The 23,409-nt window shown below is 44.6% G+C and overlaps 1 protein-coding gene across 9 annotated transcripts in view; it reads left to right on the top strand.

Moving 5' to 3' along the window:
• The window catches only part of LOC142037366 (LIM domain kinase 2), a 48,211-nt gene that overhangs the window by 8,346 nt on the left and 16,456 nt on the right, over window positions 1-23,409 (top strand). For 6 of the 9 annotated variants that reach the window (XM_075041733.1, XM_075041731.1, XM_075041732.1 and 3 more), the window contains 4 exons: window positions 136-248; window positions 792-846; window positions 2,809-2,926; window positions 9,813-9,912. In XM_075041733.1, the coding sequence (XP_074897834.1) occupies window positions 136-248; window positions 792-846; window positions 2,809-2,926; window positions 9,813-9,912 (386 nt within the window). Of the gene's footprint in view, window positions 1-135; window positions 249-791; window positions 847-2,808; window positions 2,927-4,146; window positions 6,729-7,208; window positions 7,333-9,812; window positions 9,913-18,317; window positions 18,729-23,409 lie in introns of those variants that run through there. The other 3 variants (XM_075041737.1, XM_075041735.1, XM_075041736.1) reach the window with 3 other exon arrangements.

Here is a 23,409-nt window from a genome sequence, read left to right as displayed (position 1 = left end):
GGCACTTATTAAAATGTTTTGCTTCATGGCTTTCTGAGAAATTGCTAAAGCCTCTCTGCCTGACTGCAAATGAGGTTTGCATGTTGTTGTTTTCACGGTCTTTTATTAGTTTTCTTATAATCTCCTTTCTTTTAGTGGCTAGAGACCAGGCCAAACAGACAAGTGTGTCCTGTATGCAAAGCAGGAATCAGTCGAGATAAAGTTATTCCTCTGTATGGAAGAGGTAGCACTGGGCAACAGGACCCCAGGTAAGAAATCTAAATACAACTGTTTTTGTGTGAAAACTGAAGATGAAACTTTAGTTTAAGGTCTTAAGATGAAACTATCAAAAGTGCTGGATTCACAATTTGAAATACTTTGTCAAAAGATAGATAGAACTGACATTTCTGCCAAATATTTCTGGCTTTTTCAGGGCCTGGGTTTGCACACCTTATTTTGTGTTCAACTGGCAATTTATTTTAATTGGGATTGGGTGTTAATTATCAGTTACAAGTGGCAGGTTGCAATGAATGTTATCTGACTGGAGAAGCTTATATAACATATTAATGTCCTCAGTTTCTAGCCTTTGCAATGGGACTTTGTTATTCAAATGTGCAGCATCTTAATTCAGCGATGTGATACTGAAGGTTCATAAGCTGGGTGGTCTACTTGTTCACATGCTACCTCCAGCTCTGCTGCAGCATGGCCCTGTGAGAGCATGTTCTGTGTTTGTTCTGTTTTATTAGCCAGGCTATTGCAGATACTATTGTCATGCGTCCTTGCACTTGAGCTAATTTCACAACTTCCTGCAGAGAGAAAACTCCGCCACGACCCCAAGGACAGAGACCTGAACCAGAGAACAGAGGGGTACGTGAAAAAACAAGCTCAAGCAGCTAAGTTGTTTTTACTGATCGTGGTATTTATTCATCCTGGAGGATATAATGTGTACCTGAGATCCTGTGTGAGGATCCTATAGCTTACGTTTCTTGCTCGTCCCCAGTAGGTTGTTCATGAATAGTTGATAGCTGCGGTGTGGCAGAAAACTCCATTCCTATAGTCCTCTTTAGCATCCCAAAGAATAGGCTAACTTGAATCGTGAAAAAAGCCCTGTGTGGCGTCACTGGAAATGCTCTTCATGCTTAATTGTTCTCCATATATAAATACAAGGAACACTTTGCTTTGAAAATTTTTTGTGGAAGTATATTTCTGTCAGACTATACCTGTCACGGAAATATATAATCCATGTGTGAACTTACTTTTTTGGCATGGACACCTGCGTCTAGTATTTCCATGGGATGTTACTGTACCACTGCATTACAAGCAAAAGAATGTAGATGTCTGTTGGATACATACTAATTTGAAGAGGGATCTGTGGTTTTGTTTACATAGATTACATAGAGTGAATGTAAACAGCAGCTGGCATAGGTTGAACAGATGTGGGGCAGACCACAGTGTTCTTTAGCATGATGGCAGCGAGCATGACCTGATGAAACCATTGCCTATTTCCGTGTAACTCAGCCTAGGGTCCTTGGAGAGCATTTGTATACCTTATGCTTCAAGCAAACAACTCCACTGGGTGTGATTAAGGAACATTTCTGTATTGAATGTATTGGGAGCTCAGTTGTTCTCTCTTGCTAGGGAGTTGCCTTCTTATTAAATCAGCTGCTATACCTCGTTTGAACCTTTTAGCTGGTGCTGCTGTAAGTCAGAGGAATCTGGTATGAAGACACAGCAGTAGTGATGCTGCCCTCCTGTTTCCTACAGGTGCAGGACCTGCCATGCAGAGTGCTTTGCTGTCCCTGATAGTTAATGGCAAAATCCTTGAGAGGAGTCATAGTCAAAAGACTAACTCCTCAAATCAAGGATCAACCCAGAAATGTCCAGCTTTTATTACATGGGTGAAATCATCTTTGTCCTCCCACTGTTTGGAGGTGATAGACCAGAGGGTTTTTCAGAACTGGTAGCCCTGTTTTAATTCTGAGACAAGAGGACAGTTTGCTGGATTGCTGAACATGGCAACTGTGAGCTCTCCACAGTTTTCAAACATGACACAACTACTTAGATTCATATACAGTTGAGTCTCAAATAGTACACTGCTTTTATACAGTAGAATTCATCTTGATTCAGAAGACCGAGCTTTTGACTTGATGTGGTATTTTAGTCTGAATCCCATAGGGGTCAATGTTGTTGCATTGTAACTCTTCCTTTTTTCCTCCTTTCCTTATGTCTTGCATTCCTGCCCCGGATGGCTTTATCTGCCACCTTAATTAGAGTCCCCCTAGTAATTTTTTTTTTGTACTGTTCTTCTCTATAATGCTCTGTGCATCGCACTTATCACTTTACTGAATGTTTAAATGATGCACGTGTATCATGAAAATCAATGCATATTATTTTTTTACAATGCCTTTCTTATATGGCTAATAGCTATTAATACAGAATTATTAATATATTGTTAAGACATTCTAAATAGAATTGGTAATGTTGATTTTGATATATTGTCAGATATATACTATTTTAAGTTGAGAAACGTTACAGAAACGCTTTTATTAATTTGTGGCCTTCAAGCAAGAACTGTTGTTCCTAGTTTTAATTTTCTCAGACTTTTGGGTTGCTCTGGCAAGTCTGCTACTGTGTGAAACATTTTAAAACCAAGAGAACTAAGAAGGTATTTAACAATAGTGGGCAGACTGAAAGTTGCCAGACACCATGATACTCCTACAGCTGTAGGAAAACCAGTGAGAGGGAATGTCTGCGCATTTACAAAATATTCTGAAATAGGCTTTAAATGATTGGTACCTTTTTTCTCTTCTGTTGCTTTGTTCTCTGCAGGGATTCCAGGGCTTTGGGTTTGGGGACGGTGGCTTCCAAATGTCATTCGGCATTGGGGCGTTTCCCTTTGGTATATTTGCAACAGCTTTCAACATAAACGACGGGCGACCTCCTCCAGGTACCACGCATTCTGTCTTCTCTGAGAGTCCTGTCACAAACAGATGTTTTACAAACTTCCTTGTAACTTTTAAACAAATAGCCTGCTAAATGACAAAACTTCCTGAACAGTAAAGCAAGTCACTGTTGTAACTAGAAACACAAAATGAGGGAAAACATCTGGTAGAGAACATAGTCTATGGCTTACATGTTTTGTACAAGTGCTTATAGAAGAAGCAAGTTTGTTACTTCCCTGTGATTTGCTGAAGGCCCTCCTGAGAGGACAGTAGAACTGGAGGGGGATGGTGGCACTGGAGGCTTCTCCCTTTTAATTCAAATGTCTCCTCTGGTACTCCAGCAGACTCCCCTTTGAAAAAATGAGACAAATTGGACTAGAGTTTCTAATAATAATAAAAAGGAGTCAGTAGGGGTGTATGAAGGAGACCCATATTTTGAAAACAGCAGGAAAGGACCATTTCCTGAAAGATGAGAAGGAAAAGTTTAAACTGGTGTACATTCTTCATGTCACGCCTGTGTTGCCAATGACCTGTGCTGTCCTTGGGTCGAATTAACTTGCCTATTAACTATACTTCAGTGTCCACTGAAAATTTGTGTGGAGGTGTGACTAAGCTAAAGAATATGTAAATATGTGCTGTTGTAACAGCCATAATGTAACCAACTCCTTTATCTGCTTTTCATCTGTGGATTCAATACAGCAGTTCCAGAAAGGCATGGCTTGATCTTTAGAGCTCGTGTGTTTTACAGTAGTTCTCTTGGTCAAGGCTACACATGCAGTTTTGACCATTTTACCATTTCCTCATTCAGGCGTGTGTCGCCTTGATGGGCAGGAGTGCTCAGGCAGAGGTGGTAAAGTTCCTTAGGATGGAAACAGTGAACTTAGCTCAGCAGTCAACAGTGAACTAAGCAGTGGACTTGGCTCAGCACTGTTCCCAGAAGTACTCCAAGCAGAGCTGCGTGTACTCTAGCACTTGGAGCTGCCTGCTGCTATTAGTCATGAGCAGGTGTACCACAAGTGCTGCTTCAGGGAGCTGATGCTTGTCCTCCTTCCGATCTTCTAGTATGGCTGGCCAGTCTGAGGGTAGGAAATAGCAACAGTTTCTCACTAAGTAGATTCCTTACATATTTTTCAATTTATGAATGTACTGCGTTCAGAATATACATGATTCTGGAGAAGAGCAAGGAGCTGAACTGGTTTTGTTTTTTTTACTTCTTGTTTTCCAGCTGTTCCGGGGACTCCTCAATATGTGGATGAGCAGTTCCTATCCCGCCTTTTCCTGTTTGTGGCTCTGGTGATAATGTTCTGGCTGTTGATTGCATAAATCTTTTCCATTATTCTGTATATTCATGGCCAACAAGGCTACTGAAACAGTTACAAACTGCATCCCCATCCCATTTTAAACCTCTTGGTGTCTGGTTCCGTAGCTAACTATGGGCTTCAGGAATTGGTCGTACCACAGCACAACGAGGAATCTCGCATTTTGCACCAGAGTTGGAAATTAAACATCGGTTAAAAAGCGTATTTCAGCTCGGCTATCTTGTACAACAGGTTCCTGCTGCAAACCATGGGCCTAGCTTTGAGCTCCACTCCTAAAAGGAGTGCTGCTTTGAAATCCTGTGCCAATCAGTGACACCAGGTTTACGTGAAAGACAGTTGCCCCAAGGTAGACTGGGCAGGTAAGGAAACCTCTGCAGTGTGGTCAGTATCTCATGCTTGGTAACCACGATGGATCTGCTGGAGCTGCGGATGTTATTTAATGTCTTCGCATCAACATCCAGCCTTCTTCAGGAAGTGATCTGCAGCACTGCTGAGACTCTTTGGGCACAGCACGTGATGCAAGTGGAACCAGGTTTGGAGACTGGTTTCTTTTCTTGCTGTTATTTGCCGGCGTGGTGGAAAGCCCCTCCTGAAGCGATTCTAATGGCTGTTAGAAGAAGGGATACAAATTTATGCTGCAATTTTTTATAGCCTGAATTTGCTGGAGCCAGACACTGGAAGATTCTCTTGTTGTGGAGCCGGGTGGGGTTGCCGAACAGTACGATGCACCTGTCTGCCTCACCCAGCCCAGTTCCTCACTGACAAAACAGTGTTGTCTTCCTTGGTTCTGCGCAGCAGCCTGTGGCTGCACTTACAGATAATCCCCTCACAACCTTGTCACTGTAGCTACATTTATTCTTCCCAAGGCTTTGAGACTTTCTACGGAAGGTCATGTACTCCAAATAAAATCCTATTACAGATCTGAGATCAGCTTGTTTGGGGAGAGGAACAAAAGACATCTTTATGTGAGTTTTGAGGTTAAACTTGCCATACTGTAAAATTATACAGGAGGAAAAATGAGATCCTGCCTTTGCTAGCACGTGCCACAGTAGGGAACGTTTGGAAGAGCTGCTCTCTACGGGTGCATACAGCTACTCCATGCCACAGCAGAATGGCTATAGTGCAAGAGTCTCTGCAGTATCTACCAAAGATATTAATTTGAAGTGCTGGAGGAGATCACAACCATTTATGTGCTGAGGGGAAAATATTTCAGAAGGTGAGCACTCTGTAGCCCTTTTGGAATCCTGTTGGGTATACAGCTTTAAAGAGTACTCCTGATGTATTTGTGTAGATTCCTTCAGAACAGCAGATACGAGAGATTCCCTAGCAAGATGAACAGTTTTCGTATTTCTCTGACTAGGCAATTCCATTTTTTTCTCTTATTGTTTTTAGATTATTTTGATTCAGATCACTGATAGTCATAATGATTTCCTGCAAGATCAATATTGTGACTCCCCTGGCAATAGACAGATAACTGACAAAACAAATGAACTCATAGAAATTTTGTTTCAATAGCTAGGGTTTTTCTAGTGTATGGATGAGGTTCCTGGCCAGGACACGTTAATTAATTGTTGTAGGAGCTTATTTATGTAATTATAAACTGTTCACTTTTAGTATCAAGACAGAGGATGACTGAAGTTTAACTTGCCTACCTCCAAAATTCCATCTGGCAAGTAGAATGTTGCAAAGCTTCTGCAGTGTTTTGCCAAATTCATACCTGACTTGATGATAATCTGGCAGAATATATTGCTCAACTACAAATAGTTGAAGCGGTGCTTCAACTTCTGTTGTGTGACACTTTCGAGAAGCTTAACTTCTTCTGCATATGGTTCTTCTCAAGTGTGTAACTTCGTAACTAGGTAGGTCCCTTTCTAGGAGAAAGGCTATTTATTGCATTCTTAGAAGCAACTGGCTGTAGTACAACGTCGCAGCTTTGACTTCCTTTCATGAGCAGGCAGCACCACCTGCTGATGAAAAGGGAAAGTTCATGTCATAGTAGAAGGGATGGTTTTCCTTCTCCTTTTTGTGTAAGAAACTCGATGCTAAGAGCAGAGGTTATCCAGGGAGGAGTAGGGTATCCCTTTAAAGCCTTTTTCTGATAAAGAGGACATTAAGGTGACTGTAATAGGTTCAAGAGGTATTGAAACTGATTTAACTAACATTTATGTTTTAAAATACAGAATTTTAATGACTTGGGGTTTTTTTTTCATCTGTTGGTGAGAGACATAATGGATTTAGATGGAGGTGGCTGCAGAAACATGACTGAGTCTCCTTATTTTCTGGCGATCCAAAAATGAAATAGTCTAAAAGTGTTAACGCTTTTGTTCCTACCTTTTTCTTGGTGTGCTTTTTTGTATCGTACCACTTCCCTTCCTTGTACTCAGACTGCACACAGCCCGTAATGGCTTGTTTAGTGCATTACCATTACTGTTCACTAATTTTCACTGTTGTGAAAGTGATTTAGAATTAAAAAATGGTTTTACATTGACCGGCGTGCGCCACCCTTCCTTTGCGCTTCGCGGACGGACTCAGGTGAGGCGCTGGCCCGGGCCCCTACCTCCAGGACGAGGAATCCGTCGCTGGTCCGTGCCTCGGGAAGCGGCGGGGGGGGGGGGGCTCGCTTCTCCCTCCCCGGGGCAGCGGCGAGGCCGGGGGCAGCGGCCGGTGGGGCCGGGCCGGCCCCGCCACAGGCGTAGGCCGAGCGAGGGGAACCGCCGCGCCCGCCCGGCCCGCCGCCCGCCCCGGCACGTGGTGGGAGGGGCGTGGAGGCGTGGCCTCACTCTCACTGGTCCTCGCCGCGGAAGGGGCGGAACGCTCACCGCCGAATAGCGCGGGGATTGGCCCTGTGGCCGTGAGGGGGGCGGAGTGCCGATTGGCCTGCGGCGAGGCGAAGGGCGGGGCGATATCTACCCTCGGGGCGGGGTACGGCGTTGAGATAGCGGCGAAGGGGAAGAGCCGGGCGGTCGGGGGAGCGCGGGCGCGCTCCCGGACCAGGTGCGGCGTGACCCACCGCGCGTTCCGTAGAGGCTGACGTCGGCGCGGGCGAGCCCCGGGGCGGCGGCGAGGCCGGCGCGGGATGGAGGGGCTGCCAGGTGAGGCGGCCGGGCCGGGCCGGGCCGGCGGGGACCGCTGCCGCCCTCCGTGACAGCGGGGCGGGTGTAGGCGAAGGCCGCGGTTCTCCACCGGCCGGGCGGCGATCCGCCGGCGGTGTGGCGGGGGCCGCAGGTGAGGGGCTCGGTGGAGGGGGGGGGGATGGCGACGACGGACCCTCGCCCGCGGGGCCGCCGGTTGCCTTGAACCTGCGCCCCGGCTCGGCTCTCGGGCTGCGCCGTGCTTTCCCGCCCCGGGGGGGGGCGGCCGGCTACCGGGCGCGGCATCCTTTAAGGCGGTTGCCCGGTGGGGCTGGCCGGTCGCCCTCGGCCTCGTCCCTGCCCCGGTGCCGCCTTCCCCGGCGAGGGTCGGCTGGCCGGTGCTGGAGGAGCTGCTGGTTTTCCTCGGTGGCCCCCTCTGGGACATTCCTCCCGCCCTGGGGGACTCGACAGACCTGTTACATTGATGATGTCCGTTTGCTTTTCCCTCGCGCTATTTCCTGCTCTGTTTTTTTTGGTTTTTGGGTTTTTTTTTTTTCGTTTCCGTCGCTTCTCCTGGATACTTAACCCATTTCGGTTGAATATAGGACTGTTCGTTTCCGTTCGTGAGCTTATTGGCCTTTCTGCGTGCAGTTAAAGCACTGCAGCTAAAAGTAAGGCTGACTGCTACCTGGAGTTCAGAAGCCGATGGGTAAATCTCGGTGTGATCGTTGCAGAGGAGTATCCATCTGTTGCTTTTCGTCAGCCGTGGTGTACTCGTGAAATTCCTTCAAATAGGATCCGCTGCCTGTATTCACATTTGCATCTTGCGCTCGTGGCACCGAACGGGAGGAGATGGAGCTGCAGGATGTCTGGTTTGCAGGCTTTTTTGGCCTGTAGCGTGGCAGCAATTCCAGAAGTTCAGCTGACTTCGATCTAGGGCTTGTGCTGCTCGGAGAGGAGAGCGTCGGCTGCCCGTGCATTGAGGCACAGGCACACGTGGCTTTGCCTTTTATTTCCGAGTGCGTTTGGTGTGCTGAAAAGCAATTTGCTATGTAGAAGAACGTGGGTAGTGCCAGCTTTTTCCATGTTTCTCCTAACCCTTACCCTGTTGTGCTGAGCTACGGTCAGGTGCCGTTCTCAGTGTTCCAGATAGCAGGAGGATGTGGACAAATTCCCAGGTGTAGAGCTGGTGCTTAGCTGGGTACTGAAGCAGCAACTTACACTAAATATCACATCTGAATGAATCCTATCTAGCCCTATAGTCTGCATGGCGACCTTTGTGGGTACTGCCGTTCTGCTGGGGAGGGTGGTGCTTGCTCCTGGTTGAGCAACAAGTTTTCTCTCTGAAATAGCTATTTGTGTAAAACATACAAAGAAATCTTCACCTTGGTTAGTTTTAAACCTTGTCATTGACCTACACAGTGGCATAAAAGTGCATAGAAGGCTGGTGGTTTCTGTTCTGTGTCATTTCAAGGAATTTAACCTTGGTATCAACTTGCCTGAGCAACTATCGAGTTTTAACGTTCTTTGGAAAATGGAAGTCCGTGGTTAGTGGTTTTCCTTCTCTAATCGCACTTCTTTCCTTATGCAACCTTAGGGCAAGTAAACTTTTGGTAGCAGGAGGAAACAGGTTTGAGATCTGCCCAGCTATGTAATATGTTCCTTGCGCCATCCTGTGCTCACCCAGATCCTTGGCTCTTTAATATGCCTGCACAGTTGTTCGGATTTTGGGTAGCATTTATCTGTGTGCCAAATGTTCTTTGTGCATGAGTTTTCATACTGTTTTTCCTAGCTTGCGTGCATCTAAATAACAAGGTCTCTCTGGGGCTTTATGGCAGTTCTAGCAGAAACTATTGTAACTGTATTATAACTATTACAAGTATTTTCTGAAAGGGCAATAGGCCAGTAGCATCAACGCATCTTCCTAAGTGTGACGTTTCTCTGGTGTTGGCTGTACAGTCTCTACAGGAATATTCATTCAAGTGTGTAATTCCTTCCTGGTAGTCAGGTTGTTCTCTACTGAATAAAGTTTTCTTTCCTTTCTTTCAGTTCTGGGAAATCCAGTTAATTATACAAATAAGTGCAAGCGTTATGTGCTGAGTCAGTGGCACGGGGGAAATTAATAGCGTGGCTTCCTGGCCTAGCACGGTTCTCTGTGGGAACTGTTACAGTAGACCAGTCTGCAATCCTGAAATCTCTGCTCTGAAGGCTAGCATAGCTGTAAATGACCTGTTTTCTGTGAAAAGTCATATTGCTTCCTTCTGCAGAATGTGAAGGAGCTGAGGGTGGTGTTATGTCTGGAGGAAAAAAAAATATATATGTAAGATGTCAAAGTTTGATTTGGGAACTCCACTGACTGCCTGGTATTGCCTTAACTTTCTGTGTATGAAGGCTTTGCTGTCAGTTATATAATTTAAGGTTGCTCTTTATCAGGGATGCAGCAATCCTTGTTTTCTCTGATGTAAAATGGTTGCTGTATGTCACTTTATTCCTGCATGCAGGTGAAGAAGTCTGGAGATGTCTAGGATGCGGGGACAGCATTGCCGCTGGTCAGCGCCTCTACAAGACTGTTAACGAAGCTTGGCATATTTCCTGTTTCCGGTAGGTAAACTTTTAGCCCATTAAACTCTCCTTGTGGTGTTCAACTGGCTTGGAACCTGGTGGATAAGTACCATCTTGCAGAGCCGTTGTGTGCTCTTGTTTGTGGCTGTACTTGAAAGCTTGCAGTAGCACTCTGGAACTTACTTTCGGTCCCAATAGCGGTCTGACACTGCCTGGCAAAGTGTTGCCATGCTGACGCAAACGCATACGGGAATACAGATAAAGTACAAATGAAAGCTCTGATTTACTGGTGGTGGCAGAAGCCATGGGTTGCACATTTGTCTTCGGCTGCATTCCAAAGCGGTGCCCAGGCAATTTAGATAGCCTGTTGCTTTTTCCATATGTGGTAGGTACAAGGGAGATATCAGGGTGTTGGGGGAAACTGCTGATATGGGGGAAGGAGATCTTGCCTTTTGCTTTCTCTCCTTTTCAGACTAGTAAGACTTACAAACTTATGAAATCTGTCAGATAATGTTGCTGTCGGCAAGGACAAAAAGGGATCTCTGACATGCTTTTCTTCCTGGTGGTAGGAGTAATGCCTTTCGTTGGTGTTTCAGGAATACTCAGTTCAGCTTTCATGCTCCAGAATCACATTTCTGAAGGGGCCTATATTTTTGAGAGGGGTTGAGTACCTGCAGCTTCTACTGGCTTCTGTGTTGGCTTGAATCTGGAGAGACTAATGTTTTGGATACTGTCAAAGCAAGTAGGGGAAAAGGAAGACAAAGTGTGGCTTTGGAGGAATGTTTGCTGTGCCAAGATAGGCATCTACTGTCCTGGTTTAAAGAACCAAAAAACCGCAACAAAATACCCCAACTTTGCTGAAGTGAGGATTATGGTTATTGGTGTATTTAAAAACAAAACAAAACCAAAAAAAAAACCCTAACAAAAAAAAGCCATATCATCATGCTGCCAAAGCAGTCCTAGCTCTGTTGACGTGGAAATTGCTGTTAGGTACAATGACATGTTAATAATCACAATTACAGCTTTATATCACTACAGATCCCAGTCTTTTGGGTTTCTATTGGTTTGAGTATTCATGTTTAGCTATATTGAGTCAGCTTGTCTTAATCCTGGTTTTCTCTTCTCCTCCTTAAAGAACTAGTATCCTGTTGTTGAGTTTCCCTAGATTCTGCCAGTAGCCAAACCCAAATCTGTGTGTGCTAGTAAGTCTTTCTTTCTTGCCTTTGAATGTATTTCTGTTGTGGGTCTTGATTTGCAAATGTCTTGGTGCTTCTTGCTATTGGGGCTGTCGAGGTGGATAACAGCTGAGCTTGAGGCAAATCCTTCCCTTATGACACTTTACAGAGAATTTGATATCATGAGTAATATTGTATAATGGAAGTTTGGTGAGGGTTTTTTTGTTTGCTTTATACAAGCAAAGACGCCAACTTTTGTCCTGAGGTGTGTAATGACTTTTTGCAGTTGCTGATGCGGTTCTCTTATGCGCTGTGCTTTTGGCTAGCTCCAGCACCCATCTAAGCTGCCATGCTGAATGAACAATTGGAACCTGCAGTAAAGGAAGCTGCCCTTCCGTTTTTCCTAGTTCCAGGGTAGGACTGTACACGAAAACAAATTTCCAGTTTGCACTCTGTTCCCCCTTTTCTTCTGTTATCCCTAAGCCATGCTGAGCAGCAGTCTTGTGCTTGATATCCCAAAGCCAAACTTTAAAAAGCCTCTAAGGGTAGGAGCCTTTGGCAGCTGGTAGCTGTGAGTTCCGGCAGCTCTTGTGGAGTGTTTTTTACAGTCTTCCTGTGGATTAGCTGACTCCCTGGCCTGGCACATAATTTCTCTAATGCTGATTGGCACTGCTCCAGGCTCGTTAGCTCTGTTTATTCTTGGTCAGGCTAGGCTGCTGATCATGCTTGGCACTGGCAGTAGCTGACGTACATGCATGTCTCTGAGGATTTAAGTTTTTTGTCACTTCCCTCCTTCCTCAAACTGCATGTACAGGAGCTTTGTCTCTGAAACCTGTATTTTCTCTGCTGTGGCTGGAGGGACAAGCAAATCCCAATTCATGTATCTTGGATATTTTAAACTGTTCTTTGGCCAGCTGGTCCTTAGGCTTGGATCTGGCTGAGGAAGTTTCTTAGATGTTTCTGTCACAATGTCTGTTGTGAATTAACTCTGAATGTACTTTTGGCCTCTGAATTCTGTTGAGATAGCATACGCTTTTCAAAGGTTGTTGCTTTTCCCTGATAACGCAGTCCCACTGGATTGGAACTTACATTGCACAGAACTTCAAACACTACACTAAGAAAGGGAAAGAAAGAAGTGGCAAGGTATCTTTTTCCTAGGTCTGGATCATTTTTACCTAAGGGGATTATTGGAAGAGCTTTTTTTGACCTAGAGCATGCTGTTCATACTGCTTTCAGTCTGACTTTTTTCCATATTACAAAATAGAAGATACTGCCCTGAGTTATACCTTTGAATAAAGTATTGATACCTGGTCTTTTGATGTCCATTGTTGGGCCTTTTTTTTTCCACAGATAAAGACAAATGAAATTAAAGACAATTCCCTCTTTCTGTGGGGATATTGCATATTTGAACTGGAGTAGGATGGGATGAGAAGACCCAGATATAGCTGCATGGTTTAATCTTAAGGGTACAGTATTTGTTAAAAATCCAGTTTTGATTATTTGAAAACCATTAATTCAGATCAAGCCTGTTGAATACATCCAGGTGGAAAATGCTTTTGGATCCCTATGAAGAAAATTATTGGAAATGGTGGTAGGAATTCCTGCTGTAGCGAGGTGCTTAAGAACTTTATAGGAAGGAAGACAGCTGAGGTTCAGTTCCTTCCTAACCATGAAATAACAGAGGATGTATATTACTATGGTCTATAAAATAAATCTAATTTAGGTAGCCAAGCAACACAGGCTTGCTGCAGAAATCTCAAACAAAAGGCAAACCCACTGCATCAGATTAAAATTGTTCATAGTGTATCTTATAACAGAAGTTACTGAAGGTGATGGATTACTGATGATTTTACACTTACAGATTTAAAAATATACTCTTTAGTTTATACCAAACCCAGTTAATTTAAAGCTGAAAAATCATCAGGAGTTTGAAGAGCAGAAAAGCTCATCTTCCTTTTTCTGGAAGAGGAAAGGAAGGCAGAGAAATTTTGTATGAATCCAAAATTTTTCATTAGTAAGTCTAAAGCACTGGAGATGATGGTGATCAGAAACTATTTGTTCAGTTTGGACAAATATTTCCTTTTTGCTTAATACACCAGATTTTTATGCATACGCAATGTAGCTTGACCTCAGGAAAAATTATCATGGCTTTCTGTATACTTTTTTAAATTATATTATGAAATAGGTTGCTGCCAACTTAATAATATAAACAACTGTATGACTGAAAAGTGTAACCTTTTGATATCTGACTAAATATATATTAAATTTCTTTATACTGATCAGGGATTACATTATTATATTTAAGTAATTGCAAGCAGTAAGTTGACTTTCCAGTAGGTGATGTTGGCTAAAATTAAATATGGTCTTGAAATAGTTAAGAGACTGTTTACACTAGTAAAAAAAAATCTAAAGTAATAAAAATGTATTTGTTTAAATTATTACCTAGAGTTAAATCAATTCACCTGACAGATTGTTTAGGATTCAGGTGCTTGCACTCTTTTTGAATGTGTTACTCTGTTTCAGTTTCTGTTAACCTTTACTGGAGCTAGAAACTAAAACGCAGAGTGTTGTAACCACCAGAAGGCTGTTCTCTCTAAATGAATACTTTGAAAAAATGGAACAGTCTTGGCAGAGTGCAGAAGAACTCCTGGCTCCGTCTCCTACTGGTATTCTGAAGTGAATTTGAAACAAATTCTCCTTCTGACTGTTTCTCAGTAGTGGAACAAGGTTAAAAGTAGATTCTTCCCAGAGTCCCTCGTTGCCCACCCGTTGTGCACTCTGCAGCGTGACAATTGTCCGTGGTCAGAAAACAGAACTGGATTAGCTATCCATGCATCGAGGGGATGCCCTAAGCTCCGGGCTACTGAGCAGAAAGAGAACCACTATTAATTTGCCAACTTTAGTAATTTGATTGTCTTACAAAGACATGATTTTTCTATACTGAATGGCATATTTTGTGTGCTATAGAAGTATTTTTTGCTCAGCAAAACTTAGTGAATCACTTTGATTCTTTTTACATTTGGGGGCAGGGGAAGGCAAGCCAGGCAAACGTGAAGAACATATGTAGTTAAACCTGTTTTGGGGGTTGCAGGATAAACTAGATGACTTCTGAGGGTATTTTCTACATCTGTTTTCTGTGGTTCTTAGGATATCTACTAAGCTTCAACTTGGGTTTGAAGGAAGTAATTTCTATGGCTTAGGAATGATCAAGAAACTGATCACCTAACAATCTCCCATCACTGTAGGTTTTTGGTCTCCCAGACTAAGTCTACTAGCACTTAATTATCCTTAGTGTTAGAAGCTTCTGTCTACTACCTTCAGAAATTCCCCTTGTTGCAATTTAAATCAACTTCTTCTAGTCACTTTCACAATGGATGTGGAAAAGAACCTTTTTTTTCCCCTTCTGTTAGTCAAGTCACCTTTTCCTGTTTGAAAGCAGCAGTCGTGTCTCCCATCAGTCTCTCCTAGACTGAAGAAGCCCTGGACCTAGCTTTTTCTCGTAGACTGTATTTTCTAGGCTTTGGATCACTTCTGTTGGTTCAAACTGTTTGGCACAGGCTTTTGCTTTCCAAAAGCTGCTTCCTCCCCATAGGCAACAGGACAAATAGATCTACAGTGACAGAATACGAAGCTCAAATGTACAAATGTTGACAAAGATGTAGGCAAAGGTGTGTATTAAGATGAATTTGAAATGTGGGGATGTTTGATGCTTTGAATCTTCCTTCAGCTTTTCAGCTGTGAACACAGTCAGGTTTGTACACACAGCAGCTGAATTTGAGAGCAGGGGAAAGATCAGTAGTAACAAAAGGCAGCTGAATTATGGTAGAAGCAGGAAACAAGAATCTCCTCTTCTTCCCTGTCTTCTCAGGTTTCTGGCAGTTACAGAAAGCTAATGATAGGGCCTCAGAGGTGAGAGCTCTTCTCCACTAATCCTGCAGACTCCTGGGAATGTCTCTTTGATGATGTCTCTATCAGCATTGAAATTCAACAGCTCACTATCAGATTTAGGGAGAAATAGTTGCTAAGTGCCTGTTTGTACACATTGCCAGGGCTGTTCAGGAGTTTAAAAATGCAAGGGAGCAGTGAAGCACTTTGCAGGTGGAAGCAGCCACATTCCTCAGGGGAATCTATATCAGCTACAGGACATCATGATGACCCTTTATATTTAAGGAGTAGTTGGGCTACTATTCCAGTCCTAAGTTTTTTTTCAGTTGACTTGCGCAGCTTGTCCTTTAGGGCATTGTTATCAGAGCATTACTATATCAAGGCAATTAGAATTACTCACACAGCCCAGTATGTGGTAGGCTTTCCACAAGAGTGAGACAGGATCCTTCCCTGAGGAGTTTAGCGGCCTGCACAGACAAAAGCAGCAAGTTAGGGAGTGAAGATGCAGTGGTGTAAGTGCTGGTCTTATTGCCAGATGTGCTGCATTTACAGATCAGAAGTCACTGCTTCCAAAACCATATATAATCTGTGAAGTTTCAATAGGTTTAATTTCTTTGGCTTCTCAGCCTACACGTATTCAGGAGGTCTGCAGCCATTAGGCAAGTATGGTGGAGACAAAAATCTATCTCCATCCTAATGTTGTGCTTAGTGATGTTAGGTATCGAGAAGGCATCACTGTGTTGGTCTGAAGTTCTGCTGCTGTTTAGAAGTAAGGTGCAGTGAAGGAGATGGGCTTCGCTTCACTGTTCGTTTTAGTTTACTCAAGAGCTATGTGCAAGAGCTTTCACTCAGAGGTACGTGCATATCAAAACGGTATTAGTTTCAGTAGCTGATGTCAGGAGCGGACTCTGTCTTTCAACGGCAGCGAAGCACATGTTATGTGTAAGTGCCTTGGAAATACAATGAGGTGTTGGGATTGTACTGAAGTATTTGGAACGCCTCCAAACTGCGCCCATGCTGAAACAAAGAGTTGCTGCAGATTCTTCAGGCATCAAGCAGATGCCTCTTCCCCAGCTTATACCAGTCCTGCACATACCAAAGTGCCTGTCTGTGCCAGGATAAATTTGTGTATCTTAGGGCTGGTAAATATGCTGAGCAATACATCTGTCTGTAGACATGCTATTGGACAGCATGAACTATGTGGTAAAGAGGGTGTCTAGATGTGCAGCCTAACCCCAGCTGTTTTAAGATATTATTCACTTGAATATCACAATAGCTATGTGATGCATTTCTGTGGGTATAAAACTGTAATGGCTGAGACTCAATTTACAATAAATTTCATGTTAAGTCATTGTCAAGGTTTTTCATTTCTTCCTTTTTATTTGCTAGTTGTATTTTTCAGGCTTCTTTCTGGCAAAAATTACAGTACAATTCTAAACCATAGTAAGGAAAGCAACTCCCTGTGATGGGTACATGTTTGTAGTGGAAATGCTGTCAGCATTTGCAAGAGAGAAGATGCTGATAACTGACTTAATCTGGTGAAAAAGAAATTTGCTTCGGTGCATTTTGGCCCTCAGAGATGGTATCAGTAAAATGACATGGAAAAGGTGTCCCCACACACACACACACACCTGTTCATCAGCATTTTTTGAAGTGCAGTCATTCTGGCAGGAATTCAGATCTAGAATGTATGAACACATTAACACCTTTTCCAGAGCCCTTTTATCAGAGCTATTGTGTTCTCAAATAGGTTGTAGAAACAATAAAAAAAGGCAAGAAGTAACAAGAGAATTCTGTGTAGGAAAAAGTAACTTACTGGCTGCTGCTGGGGCTTGCTGCAAAAGTAAAATCATTTTGATAAGATGTTTCCTGTTTAAATAGACATTTGACTATGTGTCCTTTGGCTTTAAGGAAGTCTCAAACAAAATCCCTTCCCAGTTGCTTAGCTGTCTGGGTGGTTTTTATTACTTTGAAGTTAGGCTTTATCTGCTGGCTTCATTCACAGACTAGCTGGCTGCTTATCACATCTGTGGATCAAATCTTCAAAGGTTTTGTCTGAAGAGTTGGGATTTATGAGGTCACGTGGAATCCCCCTTGGAGGGAGTTCAGCCCATGGCAGCAGAATTGTGGGGAAAAGCTTTTGTCTGTAGGTGATACTGGGCAGGGAAGGGGCTCTGCGATGCGCTGGAGGTATGTCTGTGTTGTGGGGTGATGCTGATAGCCAGGGAAGCGTTGGATTGTGAGCACTGGCCCATTTTCAGCACGCAACATATAGAGAATGTGGGAGACCAGAGTGCATTCCTAGACACAGACTCACCGTGTTGCTGCTTCCAGTAGAGCTGTGTGAAATGTCAGAAGGAATTAGACCCGTGCTGGAATTGACAACCACATCGGGCTCTGCAGCACTAGGCTTCACTGCACTTTTACAGCCAGGCTTAGAAGCTGCACTGAACGGGTGAAAATTATGATTTATTTTCTTTTCCCCCAGAAAGATGGATGCTTATTAAAAGTAAAAAAAAGAAAAAAACAACACAAAAGGCTGCCTGGCTTTCTGCTTACTTCAACAGTGAGCAGCAGCTGTCAAATCTGCAGCCAAGACTGCCTCGTCCCAGCCCCAAGCGTCCCTTGAACAATATGCCAGCTGAGACGAGCATCTCCAGTAAAAGCACATTTGAGTACTCTTGCCTCTGGAACACAGCATGATTTTCAGGCTGTGTTCAGGCACGCCAGGCTTTGCTGACTGTACAAAAATGGGAGGGCTCGGTGCAGCAGCGTATGTTTGTTGCATTTCTGAGTGTCTTGCAAACAGCTTTAGCTGATTAGGCCACTAGAGATCATGCTTGGCTTCAGAGCAGGCAAAATGATATAACTACATGTGCTGCGAGCAGGAGAGAGTACTCCTCTGTGCTGATTTATGCCTCTCAGCTTCCATTCAGGAGATGAAGATTAGGTTAAATGATTGCAATGATCTCGGTTAAGACCGTGTTGGAAAGAAAGTTATTTTTCCTTGGATGAAGCACACTGTGAGCTACCTCCTGCGAGAGGATGAACAGACTGTTGGTTGTGTGAAGGTAGCGTAACCCCCCTCGCTGTGAGGGATTTAGGAAGGTATGTAGCAAACGTTCATGTGACGTGTTTGGAGACGTGGCTAGTTGTCTTCATCAGACCCTCTGCCTGCCTTGACTTCCCCATCAGAACGTGCCACCGCTGCAAAGAGTAGTTTCTTGTTGCGCTTTGGCTCTTTGGCAAAAGCTGCTATCTTTCAGCACTTGCTAATGCAGCCCCTCTTTTGGATCTGAGCTCCACCCCTTGTGAAGAAGTAGAGCTTTTTCAGCCTCTGTAGCCACAGGCTGTCCTCCTGCAATCGCTCCTCCTCTCCTCCCACCCTTGGGTGGGTCCAGAGAAGGGAAAACTTGACAATAGTTAGCAGGCAGCAGAGCTCGCAAGAGCTATTGCAGAAGCATGTCCAACTAGCCCAGTTAGCAGTTATTCTATCCTTCCCAAGGGTGCCGCTGCCGCTGAGTGCGGGAGAAGATGGTTATAGCCATGGGAGCCAGGAAAAATCTGAAAAGGAAGGAGCAGCCGAGAGACCTGGCATTCCTTGGGCAGCTTCAAAGAGAGGTGAAGTATCTGAATCAGCGCAAGATTAAATGAGCACTGGCTGCTGCCATGTTGGCAGGACAGAGCCGTTCAGAGGCAGTTGGACAAGTTTGTGGCTGAGCCGGTTTATCCAGTGTTGAAGATGGGAAGTTACTTGTCTGCCCCAGCTTACTTCGCTCCCAAGGATCCCTTTCGGTAAGTCTTGCGCAGGATTAGCAGTGGATCTTCAAAGTGTCGTTTTACCCCCTGTAATGCTATCCTAAGCAGTTTGCACGCGAGGCGTGAAGAATGAGGTCCAGTGCTTGTGTGCAGGGAACAGCCGGTCCCAAACTGCGTTCCTGTCTTGCTTTGAGGAGGCGACAGGGAAGATTCTTATTACCAGCCTCTTCAGAGCTCTCTGGTATAAGGGAATGGCACCTGTGTCGTGAGGCAGCGTCTGCGTAGCCCAGGCAAGCAGGCTCCCTTTCAGGGCAACACTACCTGTGCCGCTTTGCCCCATGCCCCTGTGCTTTGCTCCACTGCCAGAGGAACGAGATTACTGTGGCTGCTGCTGCTTATGTCTCTTACAAAGCTACTTGCTCTTGGGCATAGCGCAGGGTGAGGTGAGGTGCTGCTGTTGCGAGTTCAAGAAGGTGATGTAATCTGCAGCGAGGCAGGGCAGTAATCTTGTTTCAGAAAAGAAATCAAGTACTTTGCAGGTAACTAGGGACTAGCAGCCACTCACCGTGATTGCATTATATCTCCACAGTGAAAACTGTTAGTGGGGCTGAATGCAGCCAGGATGGTGACTGGCGCTGATGTGCTGATAAGGTGAATGGATGGGGAAAGGCACAGCTTGCAGTTTCATTGTCTCCCTCCTATCCCCTACACTCGGATTTGCTCATTATTGATCCTGTTCCTGAAAACACTTTTGTAGTGATTTGGGAGTAAGGAGCCTTTTGTTAAAACAGTCTAGCATAGGGGTAAATACTGCCACACGATTGCTAAGCTTCTTTAGGTAACTTTCTGAAACAGCATCCACTTTCAGCAGAAGGAAAGTGAGCAGACATTCGTTATTTGTAATATGTGGAGGGCATCATGCTAAGCCATAGATACACCTTCTCCTAAGCGTGTGGAAGTCGTTTTGCATAGTCAGAGCTTAAACACTCCGTCTTCTTAGTCTCTAGCATCTGTTCTTCCCTGTCTAGTGTCTTCTACGTAGCCCGTGCACACGCTTCTGCTAAGTCCGGGTAAGAAGCCTTTGGGTTAGCTACAGGCTGGGGTTATGTTTTATTCCGCAGCTTTCTGTCTGCGTGACTGTCCTCTCCCCGGTTCTGCCTGCAGAATTGGAACCACAGCTCTTTTGAGCCTGTCTAGCGTTAACTGATCTAGCCTGACAGTGTGTGTGAGGGGTGCATTTTATTAATGAGCCCTTCTCAAAGGGATCTGTCTCTTCAGTGCCAGGGAAGTCTTTGCTTCCATTAGGGTATTGGCTTTCATTTAGATGTAAAAGAGATGCCACATCAATTGAATCTCCCATCTTGCTGAAAACCGGGCTGGTTACCTGTTGTGACCTGATCCTCCTACCACCCCCCACAAAAACAAGTAGCCGTCAAGCAGCGATTTGTGAACTCTTTCTGCACCTGCTGTGCTGCAGAGCATCAGGGCTGAACACTGCACCCACATGCTGCCTGGGGTTCCTGGAGGATGGTTATGGGAGACAGATTAATTTATTCTTTATAGCCAAGGCTGAGAAGCAAAGAATCATAATGTATGGGACTGTATAATCGGAGCAGGGCTCTGCAGCTCTGAAAATGGTGGCTGGGCAGCAAGAGGAAGCACGTCAAGTATGGCTGTTGCCTGTCCTCCGAGAAACTGGATTACCATGCTTTGTTACTCTGTAATAAGAATAGCAAATCATCTAGGAGAAGATCAGCGGTTTCTAAACTATAAAAGACAGAGGAGCAAGAAATCTTCCTTTCTTTTGGTTGTAGTGACCAGCAAAGATTAGCTTGCTTAATACCTGTAGAAGTAATTGTATTCCTGTCTTGGCTGACGTGAGCTCTGGCAATGGCAGCAATGCAACGCCATGCGCTCTAGTGAGGAGGGAAAGGAAGGAGTGGTAATTCTTGTATCTTCTGTGATAAAATTTTGACATATCTCTTCAATGAGAGTCATGTGGAACAATCACGTGATGCCTTTATCATTTGGGTGAAGGCACTGGAACAGTTGAAACAGGTCTTGAAACTATACCTGTGTGCTGTCAGCCAGTTCTCCACACCTGACAAATGTAAAGCCTTTTCTACATTACAGAATGCACGGTAAATAACAGAAAGTGCTGCTTGGCCATATGGGCCATAGCCATGTCCTCTTGCTGTCAGTGATTAACAAAGTAGCCAGTTAGACCCATTACCAGCATTTAGCCTCTCTGGGGCTGGTTGCTTAGTTCCTGTTGCCTCATTGCCCTGGGTGGGGTTCTGAGCCTTAAGCTGCAAACTTGTCCTGCCCAGATTTGTTTAATTGCATAGCGAAGAACTGACTGCTTGCTGGCTCCACCCCCTCACCTTCATTTTGCTATTGGGTGTGTTGCAAATTAGATACCAGTGCTTATTTCCGGATGGAAGCAAACTAATCAAAGTGCTGTAAGGTTGGAGTCAAACCATGAAGGAGTAGGGGAAAGGTAAAGGGAAGACAAGCATACATGATCCTCTGGAGCCTATCTAAACAGAAGTGCAGTTGTGTTGCTTTTGCAGAAATTCTACATTTTCTTAGGGAGAAAAAGGAGTGGTTGAAGGTGAAATTGAAGAGGGGTGAGGAAAGGAAGGTGTTGTGCTTAAAAACAAATAAATAAATAACTCACCTACGTGGAGAGAACTTAGACAGAAGGCCAGGTCTTGAAGTCCTGGTGGAGCAGTCTCCAGTATTGCTGTCTGCATCCCAAGCACAGGTCTGGTCACAGCTCCCTGTTTGAAGATGTAATCACTCTTGGAACACGCACTGGTACAGGCATGCACGCAGAATTAGGATAAGTCTGAGGGATCTGATTTGCCCATGCTGAGCCAGATGTTCCTGCCACAAGGTGATAGAAATCTTTGCTGTTAGTCTCCACTTGCTCTTTTCTCCCTCCCACTCACCTACTTGATCATTCAGCATGGGGTATTTACTGCAAATGGAAGCCAAAGGCTAGTGGTTGAAGGCAAAATGCATTCCAATGCCCTCTAGGTCTCTTGCATACCATGAGTGGGGTGTAACCATGACAGTGCCCCAAGGCTGAGGCTGTAATGATGCATGCAGCATGTATAGCAATGTTAAGTTACTGCTCCCCCCTGCCTCAGACAACATTGGCAGGGCCTGTTGCACGTGCTGGAGTTCTTTCCCATCACTGAGGAAGGGGCGGCGGGGGGCAGGATATGGAGCTCCTCAGCTGGGAGAACAAACGCTATAAAAGCCAAATACATTAGAAGGAGCAGTTTTCCTGAGGGTAGGGTACGGCACTAAATACCTCATGAGGTGTGTTTTCCCCTAAAACCATAGGCTGCTTACAAGCGGCTTCACCTCGTTGCTTTGCAGTCTCTTGAGCTGGAGCAAATAACTCTCTCCGTGTTGGAACACGACCAGCCTCGCATATCATCACGCTCATTACAAGCTGGTGGAGTTTACAAGGAATGTCTCTGGCACAAATAAGTTTTCAGGAAGCTTGTGAAAGGTGAAGTCAACAGTAGCTCTCATCTTAGAGCTGGGAGCATGTAAAAAGTTCGCCTCCGCTGCCACTGGCTGACTTCAGTGCATTTGGTGCTGTAGAGAGACCTGCTGTCCAAGGAGGGCACGCGCCCACCTAAACCCCCACGCCAGTGCGATGGGTTCCCCTCCACTGTACTAACCGAGACAGTCGTTGGGATAAGGGGCAGGAGAAAATCTTCCTTGCACCTTTGGGAAAGCATCATACTGATGATGACATTGATCCTTGGGTGTTTCTTTGAACCAGTTATTGGTGGCTAACCTGCCTTGGTTTCTGCACTCGGAAATGGCCAATACCAGACTAATTTTCCTTTTTTAAAGTCTGAGAACGTGCTGCCCAGGGCTAATGGAATAATCTTTAGTGATGCAACGGCTGTCTGTGCCTTATCTCTCCATTAAGTCACACCTCCACGCTGCAGAAGTTATAAACTCCCTTGCCCGGTGCATCCTGCTGAGGCAGGATTATTTTGTGTTCAGGAAGCCTGAAGATCTGGATTCTGCTTGTGATTTGCTAAAATGATACCTGCAATATAATTGCTGCATCTTTTTCCTTGTTTTTTTTTTAGGGAAGGGGTTTTTTTTGTTTCTTGGAGGGGATGTAGATAGCTGATTAATAAGGTTGCTTGTTGAAATGGGAGCTGACATGGATACATGAAGGATTTTGAGACTCTCTTCATTAAATTAGAGAAATTGTTTTGTTTGGGGTTTTTTTGGTTGGTTGTGGGTTTTTATTCTCATGCACTGTCAGCAGCAGAAGGAAAGGGAGAGCAATTGGTGTGGAGGGGTGGAGGACTTTCATCACAGTTAATTGGTGGATGCAGTAAGTATGTGGAGCTCAAAGGATGAACTGCTTTGAAGACTCTCCCTCAAATGGATAGTGATGCGGTTGACCTTTTGGGAGAGGTCTACTTACAGAAGAATAGAAAGGCTTTCCACAAAGATTGGTGCAAAACTGGCTTTGTGTTTTATAGGGAAGTGCATCCTGCCTCTCTGGCCCCCCAGGAAAAACTGGCTGAGGAGACAGGTGCTCTGGCACAAGATGGTGTGATACTATAGAAACACTAAGTAGAAACACAGCAGAGCTATCTGTGTGCTGGGCAACTCTGCAACTGGAAGCTTGCATCCAGGAAGAGGGAGAAAGCAAAGGGGCAAAATTTAT

This window comes from Buteo buteo, chromosome 11 (genome assembly GCF_964188355.1).
Source record: "Buteo buteo chromosome 11, bButBut1.hap1.1, whole genome shotgun sequence".
Taxonomy (NCBI): Eukaryota; Metazoa; Chordata; class Aves; order Accipitriformes; family Accipitridae; genus Buteo; species Buteo buteo.
This window is presented reverse-complemented; position numbering and strand designations above follow the sequence as displayed.